Source organism: Ahaetulla prasina, chromosome 13 (assembly GCF_028640845.1).
Source record: "Ahaetulla prasina isolate Xishuangbanna chromosome 13, ASM2864084v1, whole genome shotgun sequence".
Lineage (NCBI taxonomy): Eukaryota > Metazoa > Chordata > Lepidosauria > Squamata > Colubridae > Ahaetulla > Ahaetulla prasina.
The window spans coordinates 11,829,288-11,851,220 of NC_080551.1; the positions used below are offsets into that span (position 1 = coordinate 11,829,288).

Here is a 21,933-nt window from a genome sequence, read left to right on the forward strand (position 1 = left end):
GAAAGAAATCTGGAACCTAGTGTCAATCAACTTAAAAGCCATATATTCCTGTAATTCCCTCTTTGCCACTTGTGACAACGTCAGGGAAACAAGATAAACCAGGAAATGATAAAGGAGAATACCCCAGCTCGTTGCTTTGCATCTTTTTTTTTTTTAAATAGATGCATTCATGCATCCTCAAAATCCTTAGCAGCCTTTTTTCAGCGTCTCTCAGAAGTTTTATAACGTAGTGTTTCATAAACATAGAAGAGCCTTTTCCGCTGTGGCCCCATCCTGTAGAACAGGGGTAATCAACCTTTTTATATCTACCTCCCACTTTTGTATCTCTGTTAGTAGTAAAATTTTCTAACTGCCCACCGGTTCCACAGTAATATGCTATGTATCATCGTCTGCACATGCCTCTCGCGCATCGTGGATTGGGTTTTGGGGGGGGGGGGCGCCGGCTACCAGCTCTGCTTGTCTGTTACAGCTGGGTGGTGGTGGTGGAGATGCGTGAGCTATTCTGGGATGAGGCTCTTTTGTTTGCGGTCGCACTATAGCGCCATTTAGTTTCACTTACGTAACGTGAACTAAACTTATGTGCGGGTGATACAAATAGTATATTTTCAGAAATTTAAATTGTCACGGGGAATTTTATGAAAACCTAATTGAAATGTTTTTAAATAATGCTATGAAATTTTTTAAAAAAGTCAATTAAATTAAAAAAAAAGGAAAGTGTTTCAGTACTGGACAAAACCTCTACCGCCCACCATGAAAGCTGGAACCCCCACTAATGGGCAGTAGGGACCAGGTTGACTATCCCTGCTGTAGAACATTCTTCCAGCAGAAGTGAAAACTGCCCCTTCCCTTTTGGCATTTGGGAAGGATATCAAAACCTGGACTTTCCCTGTTGGCCTGGGGCCTTGAGGGGGGCATCCACCACTGGAGGTGGCTGTTGGGGTAGAAGATCTCATTTCTGTCCCATCTATCTCTTGGTTTTTATAGACTGTTTTTAATAATACTTTTATTGTTGGCTCATTTTAATCTTTTAATTATTTTTCACCCGTTTTGATAACTTCTAAGCTGCCCAGAGTCACCTTATAAGGGAGATGGATGGCATGGAAATGTAATAAATAAAATATCAGAGCGTTTGCAGCGTAACTACTATTAGGAGTAGTCACAGCACAGGAGCAAAACACAGCACTCAGAGACATAGACATTTAACAGTGGTTTATATGTAAGACACATACAGAAATATATGTGGTATGCAAATACCTGACAAGCAATCAATCTTCTTCTTAACTCTACACAGAGAACTCAGAAATGAATACCGGATACAAGGAGAGAGAATACGCTCTTTCCTGGCTGCCTTTATAAACACCTCTTAAAGTGGTAAAAACTCTTGTGGACCCCTTCGTAGTCTACAACTGGCAATACCAATGCTGATTCATCTTCATTGCATCAGCCTTACCGTTGCATCAGTTTTACCGTTGCATCAGTTTTACAGGTGGTCAACTCTTAAATCACATACCTTAACATAAAATAAATAGTGGGCAAAATTGGTTGAGACTAATGGAAAAATCTTGCAGTTACATTCCCACTGTTTATTCCTGATTAGGAAAACTGGCCTCTGAACTTACCCCTATTCCAAACTAAGTCTTACTGAGTTCAGTGATGCCTATTCTTAAATAAACATGTATGGGGTTGAAATCTCAGGCTGACTTTCAAACTCGCTCCCATGCTGGGCTCTTTAAAAGATGAGGCAGCAAGAAGGTGGCTATCTTCAGTGTGTATAATAAGTTGGATTTTTTTAAAAAAAGAAAACTGGAATAAAAAAACTGCATGAGCTTGGATGTATTGGCAGGAAGCATTTTGCTCTGAAATTATAAAATACTGCACAAATTGGCTTCACTGAAGTCAGTAGGAGAACCAAAGCACACAAAAACTGCAGGTGGAGCTGTAAAAAAAAAATGAATAAGATGTGAAGGTGGAAGATCTCAGTGAAAGAGGTTTTTTCCCCCCCATAACCAAGAACAACTATTACCGTATATTTCAGAGTATAAGATGCACCTTAGTTTTTGGGGTGGAAAATAAGAAAAAAGCTGATTGGCAGTTGGATTGGCCTCCCAGAATACTCCCAATCAGCTGTTCCCAGAGGTGAATTTTAGCAACAGGTTCCTTGGTTATGAGCTCAGTGCCTTGTTTTTTGTTTTGTTTTTTTGCTTTTTTTTGCCTCTGAAAGCCTCTGAAGAAAAAAAGCCTCTGAAGCTCTGTTTAGAAGCTTCTTTTCTGAAGCTCTGTTTGGAGGCTTTTTTTTCTGAAGCTCTGTTTGGGGGCTTCTTTTCTGAAGCTTCGTTTCTGATGCTTTTTTCAGCCTCTCAAACAGAGGTTTGAGCTTGGCGGGGCTACATTCGGAGTATAAGACACCCCCAGATTTTCACTCCCTTTTTTTGGGAAAAAGGGTGAGTCATATACTCCAAAAAATACGGTATGTTGTTGTTTCTTATCAATAGAAGATCTCTTACTTAATATTTATTTTTCCCTCTTCCCTTTTTCCTAGATAAGAAGTTTGGATTAAAAGCACAACGTCTGGAGGCAATTGATGTAACTCTCAGCTTGGCACGAAAAAATCTTCACCACCATGAGAATCTCACCCACTGTCTCTGGGCACTGCAGATTTATGCTTCCAATGGTACGTATGTATTTGTTTTCACTCTGGTTGCCACATTTCAAAGCTTGGTAGAAAGCATATTTTGATCATCAGCATTCAGTAGTCAGTTTTCATGGGGTTCTGGAATTGCTTGGTGTTGTGGTCCGCCAGCAGCCTGCGGAGCTGGCAGCGGAGCCGGACAGTGAGAAGGTTGGGGAGGACAATGGGCCTGGAGTCAGGGGAAGGCCCAGACAAGGGCTCTGCATCGGAGACAGAGATGGGGCAGAGGTGGGGCCAGGGCCATCTGGGAACAATGTGCAGACTCCGGAGCCTGCAGAGGCAGAGTGCACACATGCGAAGAGCTGCCAGAAGGCAAGAGCAGCTAAAGCAAAAAAGGACTATTTAGGAGTAGGGCCAGGAGATGATTGGCCCCTCCCAAAAGGCTTAAAAGAGCAGGAAAGGCTCTTGGGCTCTTTGTAGGAAAGCAATGTTGCTACATTGGTTTCTAGTCGGCGTCTCTTGTTTCTGAACTTCGTGGGGCTTTGCCAAGAAAAGCTTTTGGCAGGGTACCAAATAAAACAAAGGTTTATGATAAGGCCGAAGGACTTTTTCTGAAGGACTTTGTTTTGGAATTAATTTGGACTAAGCTGAGAATGAAGTAATTCTCAGCTGTTCTAATAAAATACGTTTGTTTAGGATTGATTGTGTCTGGTAATAACTATTTGGGCCTAGGTCACAAAACTTGGAATGCTGAGAACCTATCATGGGCACTCCAAATAGGGGTCAAGATCAAGTTCCAAAGTGTCCATACAGCAGAAGGTTGAAGTTGTCCCCATCTTCCCAGGGCTGGGAAGTGGCTCAGGCTGCTAATGCAGCCTGTTATTAACACACAGCTGCCTGCAATTACAATTACTGCAGGCTCGAGTCCCACCAGGCCCAAGGTTGACTCAGCCTTCCATCCTTTATAAGGTAGGTAAAATGAGGACCCAGATTGTTGGGGGGGCGATAAGTTGACTTTGTATATAAATATACAAATAGGATGAAGACTATTGCTAACATAGTGTAAGCCGCCCTGAGTCTTCGGAGAAGGGCGGGATATAAATTCAAATTTTAAAAAAATCATTCATTTTAGATTAATTAAAACAAAATGAATTGGATAGGGAACTTGGTGGACTCCAGGAGTAACCCTGCAGGGACATTGCTTCCTTCACCTATTTCTCAGCTGCCCAAAAAGCCAATGCAATCTTAGGCTTCATTAATAGAGGGATAGAATCAAGATCATCAGAAGTGTTAGTACTGTTTTGTAACGTCTTGGTGAAACCACACTTGGAATATTGCATCCAGTTTTGTTCACTACAATACAAAAAAACAAAAAAAACAACCACCAACCAACAGATGTTGAGACTGTAGAAAGAGTGCAGAGAAGAACAACATAGATGGTTAGGGGACTGGAGGTTAAAGCAGGAACAGTTGCAGGAACTGGGTCTGTCTAGTCTAATGAAGAGAAGGACGAGGGGTGATGAGGAGCTGCCACAAAGAAGAGGGAGTCAACCTATTTTCCAAAGCACCTGAAGGCAGGACGAGAAGTAACAGATAGGAGCTTATTAAAGAGAGATTCAACCTAAAACCAAGGAAAAATTTCCTGATGGTGAGAGAACAATCAGTGGAATGATTTACCTTCAGAACAGAACAGAACAGACAGAACAGAATTTTTTATTGGTCAAGTGTGATTGGATACACAAGGAATTTGTCTTGGTGCATATGCTTTCAGCGTACATAAAAGAAAAGATACGTTCATCAACAATTCTAAGGTACAACACTTAATGATAGTCATAGAGTACAAATAAGCAATCAGGAAACAATCAATATCAATATAAATCATAAGGATACAAGCAACAAAGTTAAAGTCATACATAAGTGGGAGGAGATGGGTGATAGGAACAATGAGAAGATTAATAGTAGTGCAGATTTAGTAAATATTTTGACAGTGTTGAGAGAATTATTTGTTTAGTAGAGTGATGGCATTCAGAAAAAAACTGTTTTTGTGTCTAGTTGTTCTGATGTGCAGTGTTCTATAGTGTTGTTTTGAGGGTAGGAGTTGAAACAGTTTATGTCCAGGATGTGAGGGGTCTGTAAATATTTTCACAGCCCTCTTTTTGACTCATGCAGTATACAGGTCCTCAATGGAAGGCAGGTTGGTAGCCATTGTTTTTTCTGCAGTTCTAATTATCATCTGAAGTCTGTGTCTGTCTTGTTGGGTTGCAGAACCAAAACAGACAGTTATAGAGGTGCAGATGACAGACTCAATAGAATAGAAGTTGTAGGTGCTTCATCACTGGAGATTTTCAAGAAGAGATTGGACAACTACTTGTCTGACATGGTATAGAATTTCCCATTTGAGCAGGTTGTTGGACTAGAAAACCTCCAAGGTCCCTTCCAGCTCTGTTGTTCTGGCACATGATGTTTCTCTCGGCAGCCAGCCCTGACTATTGCACTACACACGGTCTACTTCTGCTGGGGGTGGGGCAGGGGGATCTCTGGCAATTCCAAAGTGTGTCTGGTCTTTTCCAGCTGCTCTCAGTTTTATTTATTTATTTATTTCGGTTCACCTTCTTTGACCTTGTTGTCACTTCCCTTGTGAAGAACTTCTAACTGTATCACCAGCGGTGATGGCCCAAATTGACATGCTTAGCATTTTAGATCTTCCCCTTGAAGATTTAGTGCTACTGGCTGCGGGCCCTGTGTGTGTCTACGCGACACCCCAATGGTCTTCATTCACTCTGGGCCTTCCTGGGCAGGGAGCCAACCTTCCCCGTCATTCTCTTTTGAGATAAGCAGTATTGGAAAGAGTGTGTGTAACAGAGAAGACAGTTCAAAGGCATCTTCACTTAGATGTGTTTATATTCTCCATGCTTTGCACATTGAATCTTTCCTTGTGGTTTGCTTTTTGTTTTGGGTCTGCTTTCGCATGCCAAAGGAAGAGAAACTAGTATTTGGAAATGCAGAGGCAGTGCGATGGACAAGTTACTCAGGACAGGCAGTGGTGGTTACTAGAAGATTGAAGGTTACTAGAAGGTGGGTGAAAAAAACGTGGGAAGATTGATAAAGAAAGTGTAGTGTGCCACATGGTTAGTGAACCTGTTATTCAGGAAATGTGCTAAGAAGATCTTACTGCCCTTTCTACCAACATTGAATGGACAGCTGTCGTTGATGCCATTATTATCGGTGCTTTTGGTCACCCTCCCAAGTCCCTCTAAAAATAAGATGAAGCCTACATTTCGGACGCAGTGACTCAGTGGCTAAGACACTGAGCTTGTCGATTGAAAGGTCAGCAGTTCAGCAGTTCGAATCCCTGGTGAGCCCCCATTACTTGTCCCAGCTTCTGCCAACCTAGCAGTTCACAAGCACGTAAAAATGCAAGTAGAAAAATAGGGACACCTTTGGTGGGAAGGTAACAGCGTTCCGTGCGCCTTTGGCATTTAGTCATGCCGTCCACATGACCATGGAGATGTCTTCAGACAGCGCTGGCTCTTCAGTTTTGAAACGGAGATGAGTACCGCCCCCTAGAGTAGGGAACGATGAGCACATATGTGCGAGGGGAACCTTTACTTTATATGTTTTAGGGATTTTTGTGGCAATCCAAGGTCCTGTTTTAGTGTGCACTTTCTGGTATAACTTTCTATCAGGAGAGCTTCAGCAAGTCCTTCCTACTGCTGTTGGTCTTTGTCTTCTTCCCTTCTCTTCCACCTTTCCTAGCATTAGAGTCTTTACCTATATTTAAGGTGCATTTAACTTTAAGAAAAGATGATTGAAAAGGGTCTGTTAGCGTGTTTTAACTACCTAAAAGGATGTCACGTCGAAAGAAGTGTTCTCCCTTGTTCCAGAGAGCATTGCACAGAATAATAGATCCAAGTTAGAAGAACATGCCTATTGAATGCTGGAGAAGGAAAAAAAAAAATCTTGACAGCCAGAGCAATTCAAGAGTGGAACCAATTATCAAAAGAAATGGTGGGTTCCCGTTCAATGGATCTCTTCAAGTGGAAATTAGACAACTATCTGTCTAGAATGCTTTAATTTGATTCCTTCCTTGAGCAAGTGCTCAAGACTAAATGACCTCTTTCAGCTCTGTGCTCCCCCCCACAATTCCGTCTGTTGAGCTGGATGTATGGCTCAGTGTTAAAATCTTTGACAGACCATGAGTTAGCTGACACTTTACCTGTCAGTGCTGCCCACCCTGTCCCGCTACGGCTAGAACTAGTGTGATAGTCACCGCCATCTGTGCTGAGTCCTTGGCGTTGGATAATGCACCTGTTGTGGTCCTCCAGCAGCCTGTGGAGTTGGCAGTGGAGTCAGACAGTGAAAAGGCTGGGGAGGACAGTGGGCCAGTCCTGGAGTCAGAGGAAGGCCCAGATGAGGGTTCTGCATCGGAGGCAGAGATGGGGCCAGGTCCATCTGGAAGTGATGTGCAGACTCCGGAGCCTCCAGAAGTGGACAGCAGAGAGGCAGAGGAACAGGAGGAGCCTGTTCCTAGTGCACACATGTGAAGAGCTGCCAGAAGGCAAGAGCAGCTAAAGCAAAAAGGACGACTCGGGAATAAGGCCAGAAGATGATTGGCCCCTCCCATTAAGCTTGAAAGAGCAGCAATGAGCCGTTGGGTGCTTTGTAGAAAAGCAACGCTGATTCCATTGCTTCTTGTCAGCGTCTCTTGAACTTTGTGGGGGTTTTGCCAAGAAAAGCCTTTGGCAGGTTGCCAAAGACAACAAAGTTTGATGATAAGGCCAAAAGGACTGTTTATGAAGAATTTGTTTTGGATTTAATTTGGACTAAGCTGAGAATGAATTAATTGTTTTAATAAAATAAGTTTGTTCAGGACTAATTGTGCTTGGTAATCACTTGCCCAGTTGTTAAGTGAATCACTGCAAATGTTAAACTAGTAACATGGTTGTTAAGTGAATCTGGTTTCCCCGTTGTCTTTGCTTGTCAGAAGATCTCAAAATGGGATCACGTGATCCTGGGACATTGCAACCATCATAAATATGAGTCAGTTGCCAAACTGTCTGGATTTTGATCGTGATGCTGCAATGGTCGTAAATGTGAAAAATGATCACAAGTCACTTTTTTTCAGTGATGTTGTAACTGAACAGTCACTAAACGATCTGTCGTAAATTGAGGATTACCTGTAATATTAACTGTCCGTATCTCAGAAGCCGATAGGAAACTACAAATAGGGGCAATTATTTTGTTTCTTTCTAAATATGCTTGGCAAGGAATGATGCTGTAGCAACTTCTGTTTTTTTATTAAATCTACTTCGATGCAAATGGATGTTTTCCAGCCTGTGTAACCAAAGGTGGGATAAAGGCAGTGGTGGGATTCAGCCAGTTCGCACCACTTCGGGAGAACCGGTTGTTAACTTTCTGAACAGTTTGGCAAACTGGTTGTTGGAAGAAATTGTTAGGGCAGAGAACCGGTTGTTAAATTACTTGAATCCCACCACTGGATAAAGGCATGCTGCAGAAATTGTTTGGGGTTCTTCCACTTTGTGGAAGAATTTGCCATTATCTCGCTCTGAATAAACAGGGGACTCAGAGAGAATTGAGCTCTGCCTGTTTGTTCATGTCAGGCCACACCCAGATTTCCTGCTTGACAGTATTTCTGCCATTTTTAAAAACTAAAGTACAATTTGAACGTTCATGGTTCGAGGGATGGAGCAACGGATAAGGAGAAGAGGCATGTTAAGCTAATAAAGCTGCTTTTTACGTTTGTGATAATGTCACGGGACTTGTTAGAGAAGATTTTGAAGAGAATAATAATAATAATAAAAACACTTGAAGGCAGTTGCAGACAATCTCCTTCTACTGTGCCTCCAAAAATCATTTCCCAAATCCCATGTTCTGAATCTATTTTTTCCTCTCTCTCATTCATTGCAGTTACAGCAGGAACTATATTGGGCATTAATGGAGCGATGGAATTGCTCTTCCAAGTTATCCCACCGTATACCAAGAAGCATACCATCACAACAAGGTAGGTTGAGAAACTCATAAAATACCACCTTTAGACACGTCAGATTTCAAAGAAAGCATCATGTTTGCCTAGGATGGGAGTAGGTTGGGTAAATATTATATTTTCATTTCTAGTCTCAATCCAAATTAAGCCAAAGCATTAAAGTTTAGGTCAGTGATAGCTAACCTTTTCCAGACCGAGTGCCCAAAGTGTACACCCGAATCTCCAAAATTCAACGCCCCGCACACGCCTCACCCCCTGCGCACGTGCAGCAGAAACCTGCCCATCCATGGGCAGCAGTGTGAACAGTTCGCGTGCCATATGTTCGCCATCACGGTTCTAGATGGATACAAGAGAAAAGGAAGTCTATTCTGTCTCTTGATGCTCTATTCTTTTTCTTGACTCCTGAATATCGTAATTTAAATGCCATCTTGTACAGTTGATAGGAAGAAAGTTATGTGTTGGTCTGTGCTTATGAGGGTCCCAAAACTGTTTGGTGGCTGTGAGTTACAAGTTGCTGGATACATAGCCTCTTTGGATGTTTGCGCAAGATAATTCTCATGTCATCTTATATACCTGTAAGTGCTTGGGATTGAATCTGTGATTTTCTGCATGCAAAGCATAAACTCTACCCCTTGGCTGCAAACTTCCCTTTGAATGATATGATACAAAATACTGGACATTTGGGGTACTGTAACTTGAATGTTAACTGTTGAAATGAATGGATGTTGCCTTGTGAATTTATCCTATTTTTGTTTTTGCATTTTGCTGGATGGAAAAATAAGATAGTAAAAAAAAAATGCTCTGCTTGCTTTTAGCGTGTACATTCAATTCTGTTTTCTGCATTCATTTGCGATTCTTTAAAAAGTCTCTTTAGATAAATATATATTTATATGCTATATGTAAATACTCTAAGTAGCTATTTAATCAGGTCTTCTGTATCTCATTTTGGCATAATTGCAAAGAACTGCACCAGAAGACTTGTAAAATCGGGATGGCTAAATTAGAAGTGGAATTATAAAAAGCAACAATGTTGTGGATTTTTTTTAAAGACAGGGAGAGTAACAAACAAATAGGGGATGCTGAGTTTTTATTTATTTATTTATTTATTTTGTCATACACAACAATACGTATAGGTTATAAGCATGAAATAACCACACAAAATGAATACAACCAAAGGGAACATTAGGACAGGAACGGTAGGCACGCTGGTGCTCTTATGCACGCCCCTTACAGACCTCTTAGGAATGGGGTGAGGACATCAACAGTAGACGGTCTTAGGTTAAAGTTTTGGGGATTTTGGGATGAGACCACAGAGTCAGGTAGTACATTCCAGGCAATAGCAACTCTGTTACTGAAGTCGTATTTTTTACAATCAAGATTGGAGCGTTTCACTTTAAATTTGAATCTATTTGCTGGAATGTTTACCCAGGACAGTGTTGGAACAGAAGAAATGATCTCCCCAGCTTTAAGATAGAAAAAGGGTACATACCTAATGTTGATAACCAACAGAGTAAGTGTATGTCCATAGTATTACAATCTTAACCACAAATCAAACAAAACCTTTATTAGGTCCATAAACTAGCATAAACTTCAAACAGGGGTGGTATTCAAAAAATTTAGCAACCGTTCTCTGCCCGGTTGCTGGGTGGGCATGGCCATGGTGGGCGTGGCCTACTCGGCCTCCTGCACCATGCTGGGTGGGGCTGTTTTTGCCCTCCCCAAGTTCTGGAGGCTTTCCTCAAGCCTTTGGAAGGGTGAAAATGGCCTGCCCTGGGCTCTGGAGGCTGGAAATGGGCATGTTTCCAGACTTCCAGAACTTCCGGGAGGCCCGTTTTTTGCCCTCCCAGAGCTTCCACACGGGCACTGCACTTACCTGGCATCCAAAACGGGCCGCATGGAGATTCCTGGGAGGGGAGGGGCAGGGTGGTTGGGGCCAGCCACTCCTTGCAACTACCGGTTTGGCGAACCAGATGTAAAATTAGCATCCGGTTTGCCTGAACCGGTCTAAACCGGCTGAATCCCACTCCTGACTTTATATCTGAATTACAGGAGATGTAGTTGAAACCATTTTGTATTTTTCTGTTGAGTAAATTTTTGAACAAGAAATGGGTGGTTCCAGAGTTGAAGAGACTCTTGATGAGGAGAGAGGTGAGATGGTGAGAAGAGATAAAAAGTTAAGCTGTAAAAACTTTTCTGACTACCCCTTTCCCCCAAACAGAAAAAAGGATAGAGAATGTAACATGGACAAAATCCAGTTCAACCAGCTATCTCTGGTATGGAGGAAGATGTTGAGATCTCAGATCTGAACTGCTACCCAGGAAGTCTATCTATAGCATCTGCAACTACATGGAGAGCCTCAAGGACAGTGATTCTCAACCTTGGCAACATTGAGATATGTGGACGTCAACTCCCAGAATTCCCCAGTCGTGCTGTTGGAGACCACATCTCTTAAAAGTTACCGAGGTTGGGGATCACTGTTTAAAAGTCAGATCGAACGGCATTTCTTTTCCTGTGAATTCAATGCCTCCTGCCCTTCCCCCTTTCACCACCAAGACTTAAATCTGACCAAGCTCTCTTACATGAAGCTAAAATTAGCATCTGCAGCTGTCTGCTCCAATCCTGTCCTTAGCCAGTTCTCAGAGTGAGATTTACAGGGCATATACACATTTTAAACAAGAGGCACAGAGACTTCAGGTTGCTTAGACTGTTCTTGCTTCCCCCTGCTCCCCTGCGACCCTTTCACGGTCAGGGATGGGCTTCAAAAATTTTAGCAAGGGGTTCTCTGCCTGGTTGCTGGATGGGTGTGGCCATGGTAGGTGTGGCCTAGTTGGCCTCCTGCACCATGGTGGGGAGGGGCTTTTTGCCCCCCCGGGCTCCGGAGGCTTTTCTCAAGCCTCCGGGAGGGCAAAAACAGCCTCCCCAGGCCTCCGGAGGCCCTTCCTGAACTTTTGGTAGGCCTTTTTTTCACCCACCCTGAGCCTCCGCATGCGCCCTGCATCCAAAATGGGCCATGTGGGGACCTCTGGGCAGGGCAGGGTAGAAGGGGCCATCCAGTAGTGGGATTTGGGGGTTCTCTGAGCTGCACAGAATCCTAGCTAGAGGTTCTCCACCTGCGAACCCCCAGCAGCCAACCTCTGCACACGGTTCTGAAAAGACAGACCCAGAGAAGATGCAGAGAAGGTAGCCCCAGCTGATCAGGAACATAAACTGTTCTAGTGGCTGCATTTTTTGTAGATTAGAAAAAGACAAAGAAGGGGGAATCTTAGATTGGCGTGATTTATGGCTCTCCAGTGTCTTGAAATGCTGCATTTGCATTGATGGTGATGATAAAAATATATTTTGTGTGTGTGTGCAAACATCCTGGTTTTTGATGCCCATTAAGTGTTCCACGTTGTTTTGTTTCACCTCCTCCGTTGCCTCTTCAGTCCTCTGTTTCATATCGTACTAAACAGTAGTTTGTTTGAAAACACCATAGTGTTTTCTGGCACACCATGTTTCAAGGTATAAATTATGTTTTACAAACCACTAGGGCTTTGAGGTCATACATTGCAGCATTTGATTGTTAGACTTATATCCCATCTTTCCTCAGGACATCAAAGCAGCATCCATGCATATCCCCTCCACTGTATTTCCACAACAGCAATCCCAGAAGGTAGACTGAGCCTATAGTTCTCCTCTGAATTTCTTTTGGTAAGGATAGAGTGCCTGTGGAGATTCTCAGTCATCCAGGTCATAGTTGTCCCAAAGGTGCTTTTTCAAAAGGCAACTGGACTTCCATTGTTTTTCCTTGAAGATGTTTCGCTTCTCATCCAAGAAGCTTCTTCAGTTCTGATTGAATGGTGGAGAATCAGAACTAAAGAAACTTCTTAGATGAGAAGCGAAACATCTTCAAGGAAAAACAAAGGAAGTCCAGTTGCCTTTTGAAGAAGCACCTTTGGGTAAGGATTGAAGCTGAGGTTTTCCTATTCTACTTCAACACTAACTTTTATTCTGGTATTAAGCCAACGGCCAAACAAGCCATAACAAAACCCAGGAAGTCTTCATTGTCACTGAAAATCCCAAACTACCTAAGATGTATGTACTTTATGTAGGTAAATAGATACAGTACATGATGAATAGATGATAGATAGATAGATAGATAGATAGATAGATAGATAGATAGATAGATAGATAGATAGATAGATGCAGTAGATACTGGTAGATACAGTAGATGGATGGAGGGAGAGAGGAATGGAGGGAGGGAGGGAAGGAGAGAGAGAGAGGGAGAGAGGGAGAGGGAGAGGGAGAGAGGGAGAGAGAGAGAGAGAGAGAGAGAGAATGTTTATACATAGACAATCCTAGTCTTCTATTCTTAAAACTCTTTTCCATGGTTACTTTTGACATAGGCATTAGGAATTAATTCATGAGATTAATTCTGTCTGAAGCTCACAGAAGCAAAATAGAATGACAAGATAAGGTAGAATAGGAGACAGGTGACCCATAATCACCACTAAGCTTCAACAAGGCCCTTTTCGTAGCTGTGAAGCCATGTTGAATCCCAAATAACAAAACCTTGTCATAACCTTTTTCTGTAATTATGGTTATTGAAATGGCTAAAAAGATGCTATTACTCCCTCCAAAAATTAGCAGAGCCTTGCTGGAGAGGCAGCTGCAGGAAGCAGTGCATCTGTTGGGTCCACTTAACATTTTTTAGCAAATGAACAATTTGCTGGCCCCATTAGCAGATGGTAACAGGAAGCGACAAAGAACTAAACAAAACTGTAAACAAGACGGTACAGAATTAGATGCCTAATGTTGCTTCTGCACCCACGAAAATGTGGAATGTTGCTAATGGCAGAAGGAGCGATTGCTCTAATGAACTTCGTCAGGTCGGGGATTCTGACAACTCTGAGTAGCCAGTTTACTCAGAGAGGAAGGGGTCAAGCTATTTTCAAAAGCACCCAAAGGCCAGACAAGGAATAATGGATGGAAACTGATCAAGGAGAGATTCAACCTAGAAATAAGAATAACTTTTCTGACAGTGAGAGCGATCAACCCATGGAACAGAAGCTGCCTTCAGAAGTTGTGGGAGCTTCATACCTGGAAGCTTTCAAGAAGAGACTGGACTGCCATCTGTCAGATATGGTGTAGGGCTGTAATGGAAAACCTATGGCACGTGTGTCACAGGTGGCACGCGTAGCCATATCAGTGGGCGCACAAGCTCAGCTCTGGCGCACATGCGCACCCCTCTCTAGGAGTCTCTGAAGGCTGGGGACAGCAAAAAACATCACTTCCTATCCAACTGGAAGTTTGTAAATGGGCTGTTTCTGGCCTCAGGAGAGTCTCTGGGGGGTGGGAGGTGGGAAAGGGAATTTTTGCCCTCCCCAGACTCATAGAGAGGCTCTTGAGAGAGAGAGAGAGAGAGAGAGAGAGAGACGCACGCGTGCATGGGGTTGGGCACATAGAATTATGGGTGTGGACACACACACCCGTCCACCCTCCTGGCATGCGATGGCAAAAAGGTTAGCCATCATTGGTGAAGGGTCGCCTGCTTGGGCGGGGTGGGGGGGTTGGACTAGATGACCTACGAGGTCCTTTCCAACTCTGTTAATCTGTAATCTGGTAAAACATGACCTGCCTGGTTATAGAATCATAGAACTTAACAGTCAAGGGTGTGTGTTGAAAATGATTCATTCTAACCGTTTGTCAGGGCAGGAATCCACTGCTATAGTCTCCCCGATGCTGATCATTAGGAAAAAATATCCTGACATCTCGCTAAAATCTGCTCTCACGTGATTTAAACTCATTGCTTTCTGTCCTGTCTTCTTGCAAACAAGTCAGCTTTGTTTTCTAACTGACAACACTTGGTATATTTGGAGACAGTTCCCATACCTTTTCTAGGTTAAACATACCCAATGCCTCCAATCATTTCTCAAGTTTATCCTTCCAGGCCCCTTGTCACCTTGACTGATCTCCTCTGGGTACACTCCAGTTTGTTAATGCCCTTCCCAAAATGCAGTGCCTGGAATTTTGATCAGGTTGGATTTTGTATTCTGTTGTTATCCAGATTACTTTTTGAAGCGTTGGCATTATAATATGTGTGACTATTGATTCTTCTGTTCTTATTTTTCCTTTTTCTTCACGTTTCCACCCCCCATCTCCCATTTGATGGGAATGTGTGATGTTTTCATAAGGGACAAATATATTTTAGAACAAATGAAAGCTGTGTTGCAATCAGCCCAACAATTGTAATCAAAAGGAAGGCTGTAACTCAGTAAATACAAAAGCCAGGCAGATACACGGAATGAACAGTTTCAGAAAGCGAAAGCCTCAAAGAAAAATAATAATAATTTAAATGCTCTTTCTCTATGTATGAACATTCTCAAGGAGCAGCTAGACAAAAGTTGCTTATAAAGTAAAATCCAGCCATTAAATTTATGCTTCAAAGCAGTGGTGAAATCCAATTTTTTTTATTACCGGTTCTATGGGCGTGGCTTGGTGGGCATGGCAGAGGAAGGATACTGTAAAATCCCCATTCCCTCCCCACTCCTGGGGGAAAGATATTGCAAAATCTCCATTCCCACTCCACTCCAGGGGAAGGATACTGTAAAATCCCCATTCCCTCCCCACTCCTGGGGGGAAAGATATTGCAAAATCTCCATTCCCACCCCATTCTGGGGCCAACCAGACTTGGCGTTTGCCATTTCTCTGAACTGCTCAAAATTTCCACTACCGGTTCTCCAGAACCTGTCAGAACCTGCTGGATTTCACCCCTGCTTCAAATTTTCTTCCAAGAGACAGCACTCACCGTAACAAAAGATTTTAACAACTGTATAGTAATGCAATTCTATCTGCTTTCAGTTCATGTATTACCTTTGTTAGAATTCAAGATATTCCCATTACTTATCTCTAGTCATAAGATCGTTTTTCACATTATAATTTACATTAATGAACACATCTTTTTGCCATCCATCTTCCACTTTTTCCACCATTTGAGAAGTCTGGAATAGGTTTGCCAGAAACTTGCTTTCTCTTAATTTTATAGCATGTGGTGGCTTAATTTTTTTTTTTTAAAAAAAGCACAAACCTCCCCCCACAAACCCTAAGACTGTTTTCCATTAAGGGCCCTGAGCCAACATTTGCTAGCTGCAGTCACTTCTGCTGTTGCATTTCATATTTATCACGGTGATAGATTTAATGCACAGGTAGATTTATGTAATGAATATGCAGATTCATCGACATAAGATAAAAATCTTGGAGGCAGTTCTTTGTTTCTGTGTTAGATCTTGTTCTTTCAGCTTCATGAGTTGCTTCCAGAATGTTTAAAGAATTAAATGCATCTTGACTGCTTATTTTTGGTGAAGCCACTCTTTCCTTTTGTGATAGCATCCTCCTCTTTTTCCAAATCTTCCTGTTCATAGGCGTTTGTTTTTTTTTTGGAAGATGTTCTTTTTCAGGGACAAATGAAGATCATGCTTCTCCCTCTGATTGAATTATAATTGTTATTAACGGTTTTGGTTTTTTAACCCTGTTTCAATGAAACTTTGTAAGTTGCTTGGAGTTTCCGGAAGCAGCAATAGAACTGAGACTTATATACCGCTTCATAGTGCTTTACAGCCCTCTCTAAGCGGTTTACAGATTCAGCCTATTGCCCCCCTCCTCTCCCAACAATTGGATCCTCATTTTATCGACCTCGGAAGGATGGAAGGCTGAGTCAATCTTGAGCAGGTCAGGATCGAACACCTGGCAGTGAGCAGTAATTTCGCCTGCAGTACTACATTCTAACCACCACACCATCATGGCCAATACCGGTAAAGAAGAATATTTAGTTCAGAGTTGAAATGAGGGCTCCTTGGTGCGCTCTGAGCTTAGCTGCTTTTTGCAGATGTTTTATGACCCAAACTATAGCAGTAACAACATCAGTGCTCCTAATATTGATGTTGACGATGACAACTAGTATTGAAGATGCTACCCTAGTTTGGATCATGAAATGCCTGCAAGCCAACAACCAAGCTCAGAGAGTAACAAGGACCTCTAGTTTCTGGAAGTGTAATTTTAAGTAAGAAAATAAAAGGGCAAAAATCCAATTCATGTGGCAAGCAAATCCGTGTATCATCAATGTGATGTTGAAGCAAGGCCTTATTTGTGTTGGCAGTAAACAAGTTCCTCAGGCATCATAATATGCATTATTAAGCTGTTGCACTAATAACACCACAAAGTATGCAGTTTGTATGATTGGCACGATGTCATGATATATGCAGTTTAATAGTAACTTCATGCAGTCCAGCATTGTCTCTATCCAAGAGATGGTACTGTATGCCATTTTTAAATCTTTGTTTTGTTTATTAATTTTTTTTTATGCCATCCATTCCCCCTTAAAGTGGCACTTCCTTCCTTTTGGATCTATACATGCATTGGCATCCTTCAGTCTCAAAAGACTACGGTATCGTGCTCTGGAAAGAGATCCTAAAACAGCATCTAGTGTGACTAAAAAGGCCAATTCGTCCCCTGCCCAGCCCCCAGATGTCGCTGGTTCTGGGACTGCCTCTCTGCCTCAGCCTGCTGAACGAATGTCTCTTCGAATTGGAGAAGGCCATGCTGCCTCTTTAGCCTCCAAGTTGAACGATCGGAGGTCAAGGTTTCCCAATTGTTAATGTCCCTTCCCAGGGCTTTTAGGTCTCTCTTGCAGATATCCTTATATCACAGCTGTAGTCTCCCTCTGAGGCGCTTTCCCACAGAGGGAGCTCGATCTATACGGAGCCCAGGAAATTACATGGAAGTGAAGATGGCATGATTAGAAATCAGAACCTCTCTTCTTCTTGAGACCAGATGTGCTTCTGGTCTCAAAGGATGTGCTTGGGGGGATAAATCATGCTGACTCCATCGTCTCAGCAGTTATGATCGAACATTTATATACCTGCGTGTTTTCAATCCATAGTTCCGTGATGGGAGAATATTAACCATCCATTATTCGAAAATCAAAGGTGCATTTTGAACTTGGTGGAGCAACCTGTTTTAACTGGGTTCAAGATAGATACTCATGCAATATTTAAAGCTTAGCAGCAACCAGTTCAATAGACAATGCTTATGCATGCTTTTGGCGTCTGAAGCTTTCTAAAGAAATGTCTATTTATGTCCTCTTATTTTTAAGAACTGGGTATTTGGGAAAGACAAGGGAGAACAGGGTTATTGTACAAAGCTCAAGATTTTCTTGGCTCCCAAGCCATAAGGTCTCAGACAGGGTAGTTATTGGAAAAATGATTGATACATCCTGGTTACACTTGACTGAGCAAGGTAATCCTGTTTGCCCCATTTCCTCTTTTTTGCTGGATTGCTGCAGACAGATTAGCTAGCAAAAAGCACATTATAACTCCAAGGTAGTGTATATGCAGAGAATGGGGCATGCACCATTGCAGCTAATAGATGAAAAGATACCAGTCATACCAGATGACAGTTTAGATGACAGGGCTCTTAGCTCTTCAGGTGCCACCAAAGAACAATCCAAACAGTGCTAGAGAAAGTGTTCTAGTGGCAAGCTCTTTTGATGACCATCTTAACTTAGGAGTGTTCATTGCAAACTCTGGGATGCAACATCATGTACCTTGGTTTGAAGCTCACTTAATAGTGAGAAAGGAGTAACCAAATGATTAGAGTTCTCTGAAATGCATAACTGCAATGTTTGGGGCTATTTAGCTTCAAAAGAAAGCCATTAAGAAGGGCAGAAGAGGGTGGAGCTGTATAAAATGAAGAGTGGTCTGAAAAAAAAATGTCTATTGTTCATATGCAATTATTACAGAATAGCTTTTATGTTAAATGGCAACCAAGGACTGATAAAGGTAAAAGTTTCCCCTTGCACATATGTGCTAGTCGTTCCTGACTCTAGGGACGGTGCTCATCTCCATTTCAAAGCCGAAGGGCCAGCACTGTCTGAAGACGTCTCCGTGGTCATGTGGCCGGCATGACTAAGCGCCAAAGGCACGCGGAACGCTGTTACCTCCCCACCAAAGATGGCTCCTATTTTTCTACTTGCATTTTTATGTGCTTTTGAACTGCTAGGTTGGCAGAAGCTAGGGATTTGAACCGCTGAACTGCTGAGCTTTTGATTGACAAGCTCAGCGTCTTAGCCACTGAGGCACTTTGTCCCCTGATAGAACTGATAGACTATAGTTATAGAAGGACCGATAGAAGAACATTTATTCAAAACATGAAAGTCACAGTTACCACATACAGTGACAGCAGCCATACAGTGACAGCCGTACAGTGACAGCTGTAAAGGGGGACTGAATAAATTTATGGAGGATGAGTTCATCAATAGCTAACAGTCTTCATCACTGCATTGGTATGCTACTTTCTAAAGAGTGCCATTGTTTAAATGTTATCTGTGACAGGCATTAGAAGAAGACAAATATTCTCTGAACTGTATGCTTAAGATTCTGGAAAGTATTTGATTGACTAGTGATAACACAGAACATGCACTTAGATGAGCTGCTGGCATTTTGGATTGGTGCAATTTGCTCTCAGAAGGATGTTGAATTGCAAACATGTAGTTCCATTCTAGATATTAGAATAGAATAAGCTGGAAAGGACCCTGGAGGTCTTCTGAATTTGATGGGCAAGATGGAAGCCTTGTTGCCTTCTGTGATGCTTAAACTAGAATAGAATTGTTATATAATATCCCATAAGTTGCAATGGAAATCTATTATTGATTGGATGGTATACAATACATGCATTGTATTTTTGGAATAAGAATCGGAGTGGAAGACTGATATTTTCAAACCAATGGCATGGAAGGAAATGTTATGAAATGAAACAAGAACCACTTTTGATTATCGATATGATTTGGGTATGAACAGGGGCAGGTTTCAAAACCCATTGCCACTGGTTCGCTCGTGGGCACGAGGCTTCTTTGCATATGCAGAAGTGTCCAGGTGGGTTGGTGGAGCTTCCCGCTGCCACCGCTACTGGTTCGCCCAATCCTGGGCAAACCGGTAGCAACCCACCACTGGGTATGACCCAACAATTAAAAAAAAATAGTTGAAAACTAATGGCAATCAGTTTTCCTTCTCTTTCTTTCTTCTTCTCCTGTTCCTTTCATTGCAGTGTTAACAGTCGAGCAAACACAAATAGATGACGTTGTCTTCATTGATAAATATATCTCCTTTGGTAGACATGTGGTCTCAAAAGACTAGTTTGAGGCAGTTCTCTCTTACTTTTTCAAAGCCGGCAGGGAAAGATAACGGTGGCAGTTATGTCAGATGGGAAGACATTGATCAATAGGCAACCCAGTTTGTCTCCTGACTCTGACTCCTTTGCCATAGCTAATCCAAGATCTGCTAATAAATGGTGCAGGGATTTTTGCAGGGAGAAGATTAGTGTTTGTCTTCATTGTTCCCTTGAATACAAGATAGGCATAAGCCTAGAATTATCAAGGTTAAGTTATAAGAAGGTTGATTTAAGATGAACGTTTAGAGAAATTTCTTGGTTACCAACTCAGCTCCATAATAGAACAGATTGTCTGGAATGCATAATAATTCTTGCTGGAGGTTCTCAAGTAGCCAATTAATTGTTTTCACAACACCGAAGTAGGCAATTGTAAGAGATGTGTCTGACTTAAACATTGTCAAAGCAAAATAGAATCTGGCATTCAAAATATAACACAATCACTTCAAGGTGCACACCTCCTCTCTGTTACATATATCACAAACGGGTGAAATGCTCTGAAGTCTGCTACCGTTTCTCTTCACCACCAGTTCACTTCACGCGCGCATGCATGGTGCGTGCCAAATGAGCGCTTCGTGCGCATGCACACCGCAGGCGCTACCGTGCAGCGCTTAAAAAGGAGGGTTAAGAAGCCTTTTCTAAGTCATCAAAGTTAAGTAGAACAGCCGGGGGGGAACCAGGATTTCCTGCTTTCTAGCGAATATAAATTGTGAGGCACAGCTGATCATTGGAAATACCAGTTCTCCCGAAATGGTAGCATTGTTTTTACTACCGGTTTGGACGAACCGGTCTGAACAGGTAGCATTTCACCCCTGATCACAAAGTAATTTTTTCCTTGAGTCAAGTTGATTTTGACTCCAGATGACTCCATGTGATATTTTAGCAACAATGCAGAAGTCGTTGTGTCCTTCAGATACGCTTGTTGATTTCTCTAATCTACAATCCCGTTGATGGCCTTCCATTTAAATTCTGACTAGGTATTACTTCACTCAGCCTTTGTAGACTTGTACCTATGTCAAATTTCAAATTGTCATCTGAAGTTCTGCCATAATTCCCCTTCCTATTGGAAGGAAGGAGCTGATTTTCGGGGCTGACATGACTTACTTAGTTGCCGAGAAAACAGTATTGGCAACTCACTCTTTTTTTCTAGTTGCTCATCTCCTAGATGAGTTTATCTATGCAGCTTATCTATCTTTGCCCCATTAAATCAAGGTCATTTTGAGAATCAGTTCCTTTGATTGTTGGGATTTCAACTATTTACTAAGCCAGCTAGCATGTAAGTAACAAGATACGCATTGCTATTTATTTCACTTAGTGCCAACTCTTGGGCTATTCAGATGAAAGTTCATCAAATGTCCCGACTGATCTTATTTGGGAAGAATGCCAAATGATTCTCCATCAGAAATGGGACATGTCTATCTTTTCTGATCTGGGACCTAAACTTTTCTGCTACTTTTAACCAAAAAAAAAAGTGCTATATAATCATTAATGAATAAAAACCACTGATGCAATCCTTCAAAGAACTGTCAATCCAGTTAGAAGGCCTTCTCAAATTTAATAAGGGGATGAGTGACAAGAGTTTCAGGTCCTAAGGCTTCTTAACAGGATTGTGCAGTGCTTTGAATTTGATGGAATAAAGGTGCTTCAGGGTATATAATGCATGCACATAATACCTGCCTGTAACTCCTTAAGTCAATTACTGTTTCCCCCAGGATCATACTGGAACTGGGAGAAGAAGACCCAGCTGCTTTAATAAGCTACAGTGTGCTTGACCCCGTGTGCTTTTTTCTTTTTTCTTTCAAATCCCAGACACTGAAAAAGCACCTACGCTTCCTTGATCATTTATGATAAGCATAGGTTACTGTCACTTCTGCTTAGTCTCAAGGGATTTCAGCAGCTCTTGTTCCTCCATGAATCAAAGCAACAGAGGCTATCTTAGGCAGGGCTGACAGAAGCCCCTGTGTCACTATTCATCTTTGCCCAACACCTTAGTAAGTGTAACCGTCGGAAGGCCAAGGGTCACTTTGATAGAAGGGGATTTTTGGCAGGAGAGAAAAACCAACAATAGGAAAATAAAATTTTGGAAGTGCCATAGGATCTA

At 42.2% G+C, this 21,933-nt stretch overlaps 1 protein-coding gene across 1 annotated transcript in view; it reads left to right on the top strand.

The window, feature by feature from the left end:
• The window catches only part of AGBL1 (AGBL carboxypeptidase 1), a 471,358-nt gene that overhangs the window by 37,942 nt on the left and 411,483 nt on the right, over nucleotides 1-21,933 (top strand). Inside the window, exons 4-5 of the mRNA XM_058156548.1 lie at nucleotides 2,540-2,671; nucleotides 8,558-8,651. Coding sequence (XP_058012531.1) covers nucleotides 2,540-2,671; nucleotides 8,558-8,651 — 226 coding nt within the window. The remainder of the gene's footprint in view (nucleotides 1-2,539; nucleotides 2,672-8,557; nucleotides 8,652-21,933) is intronic.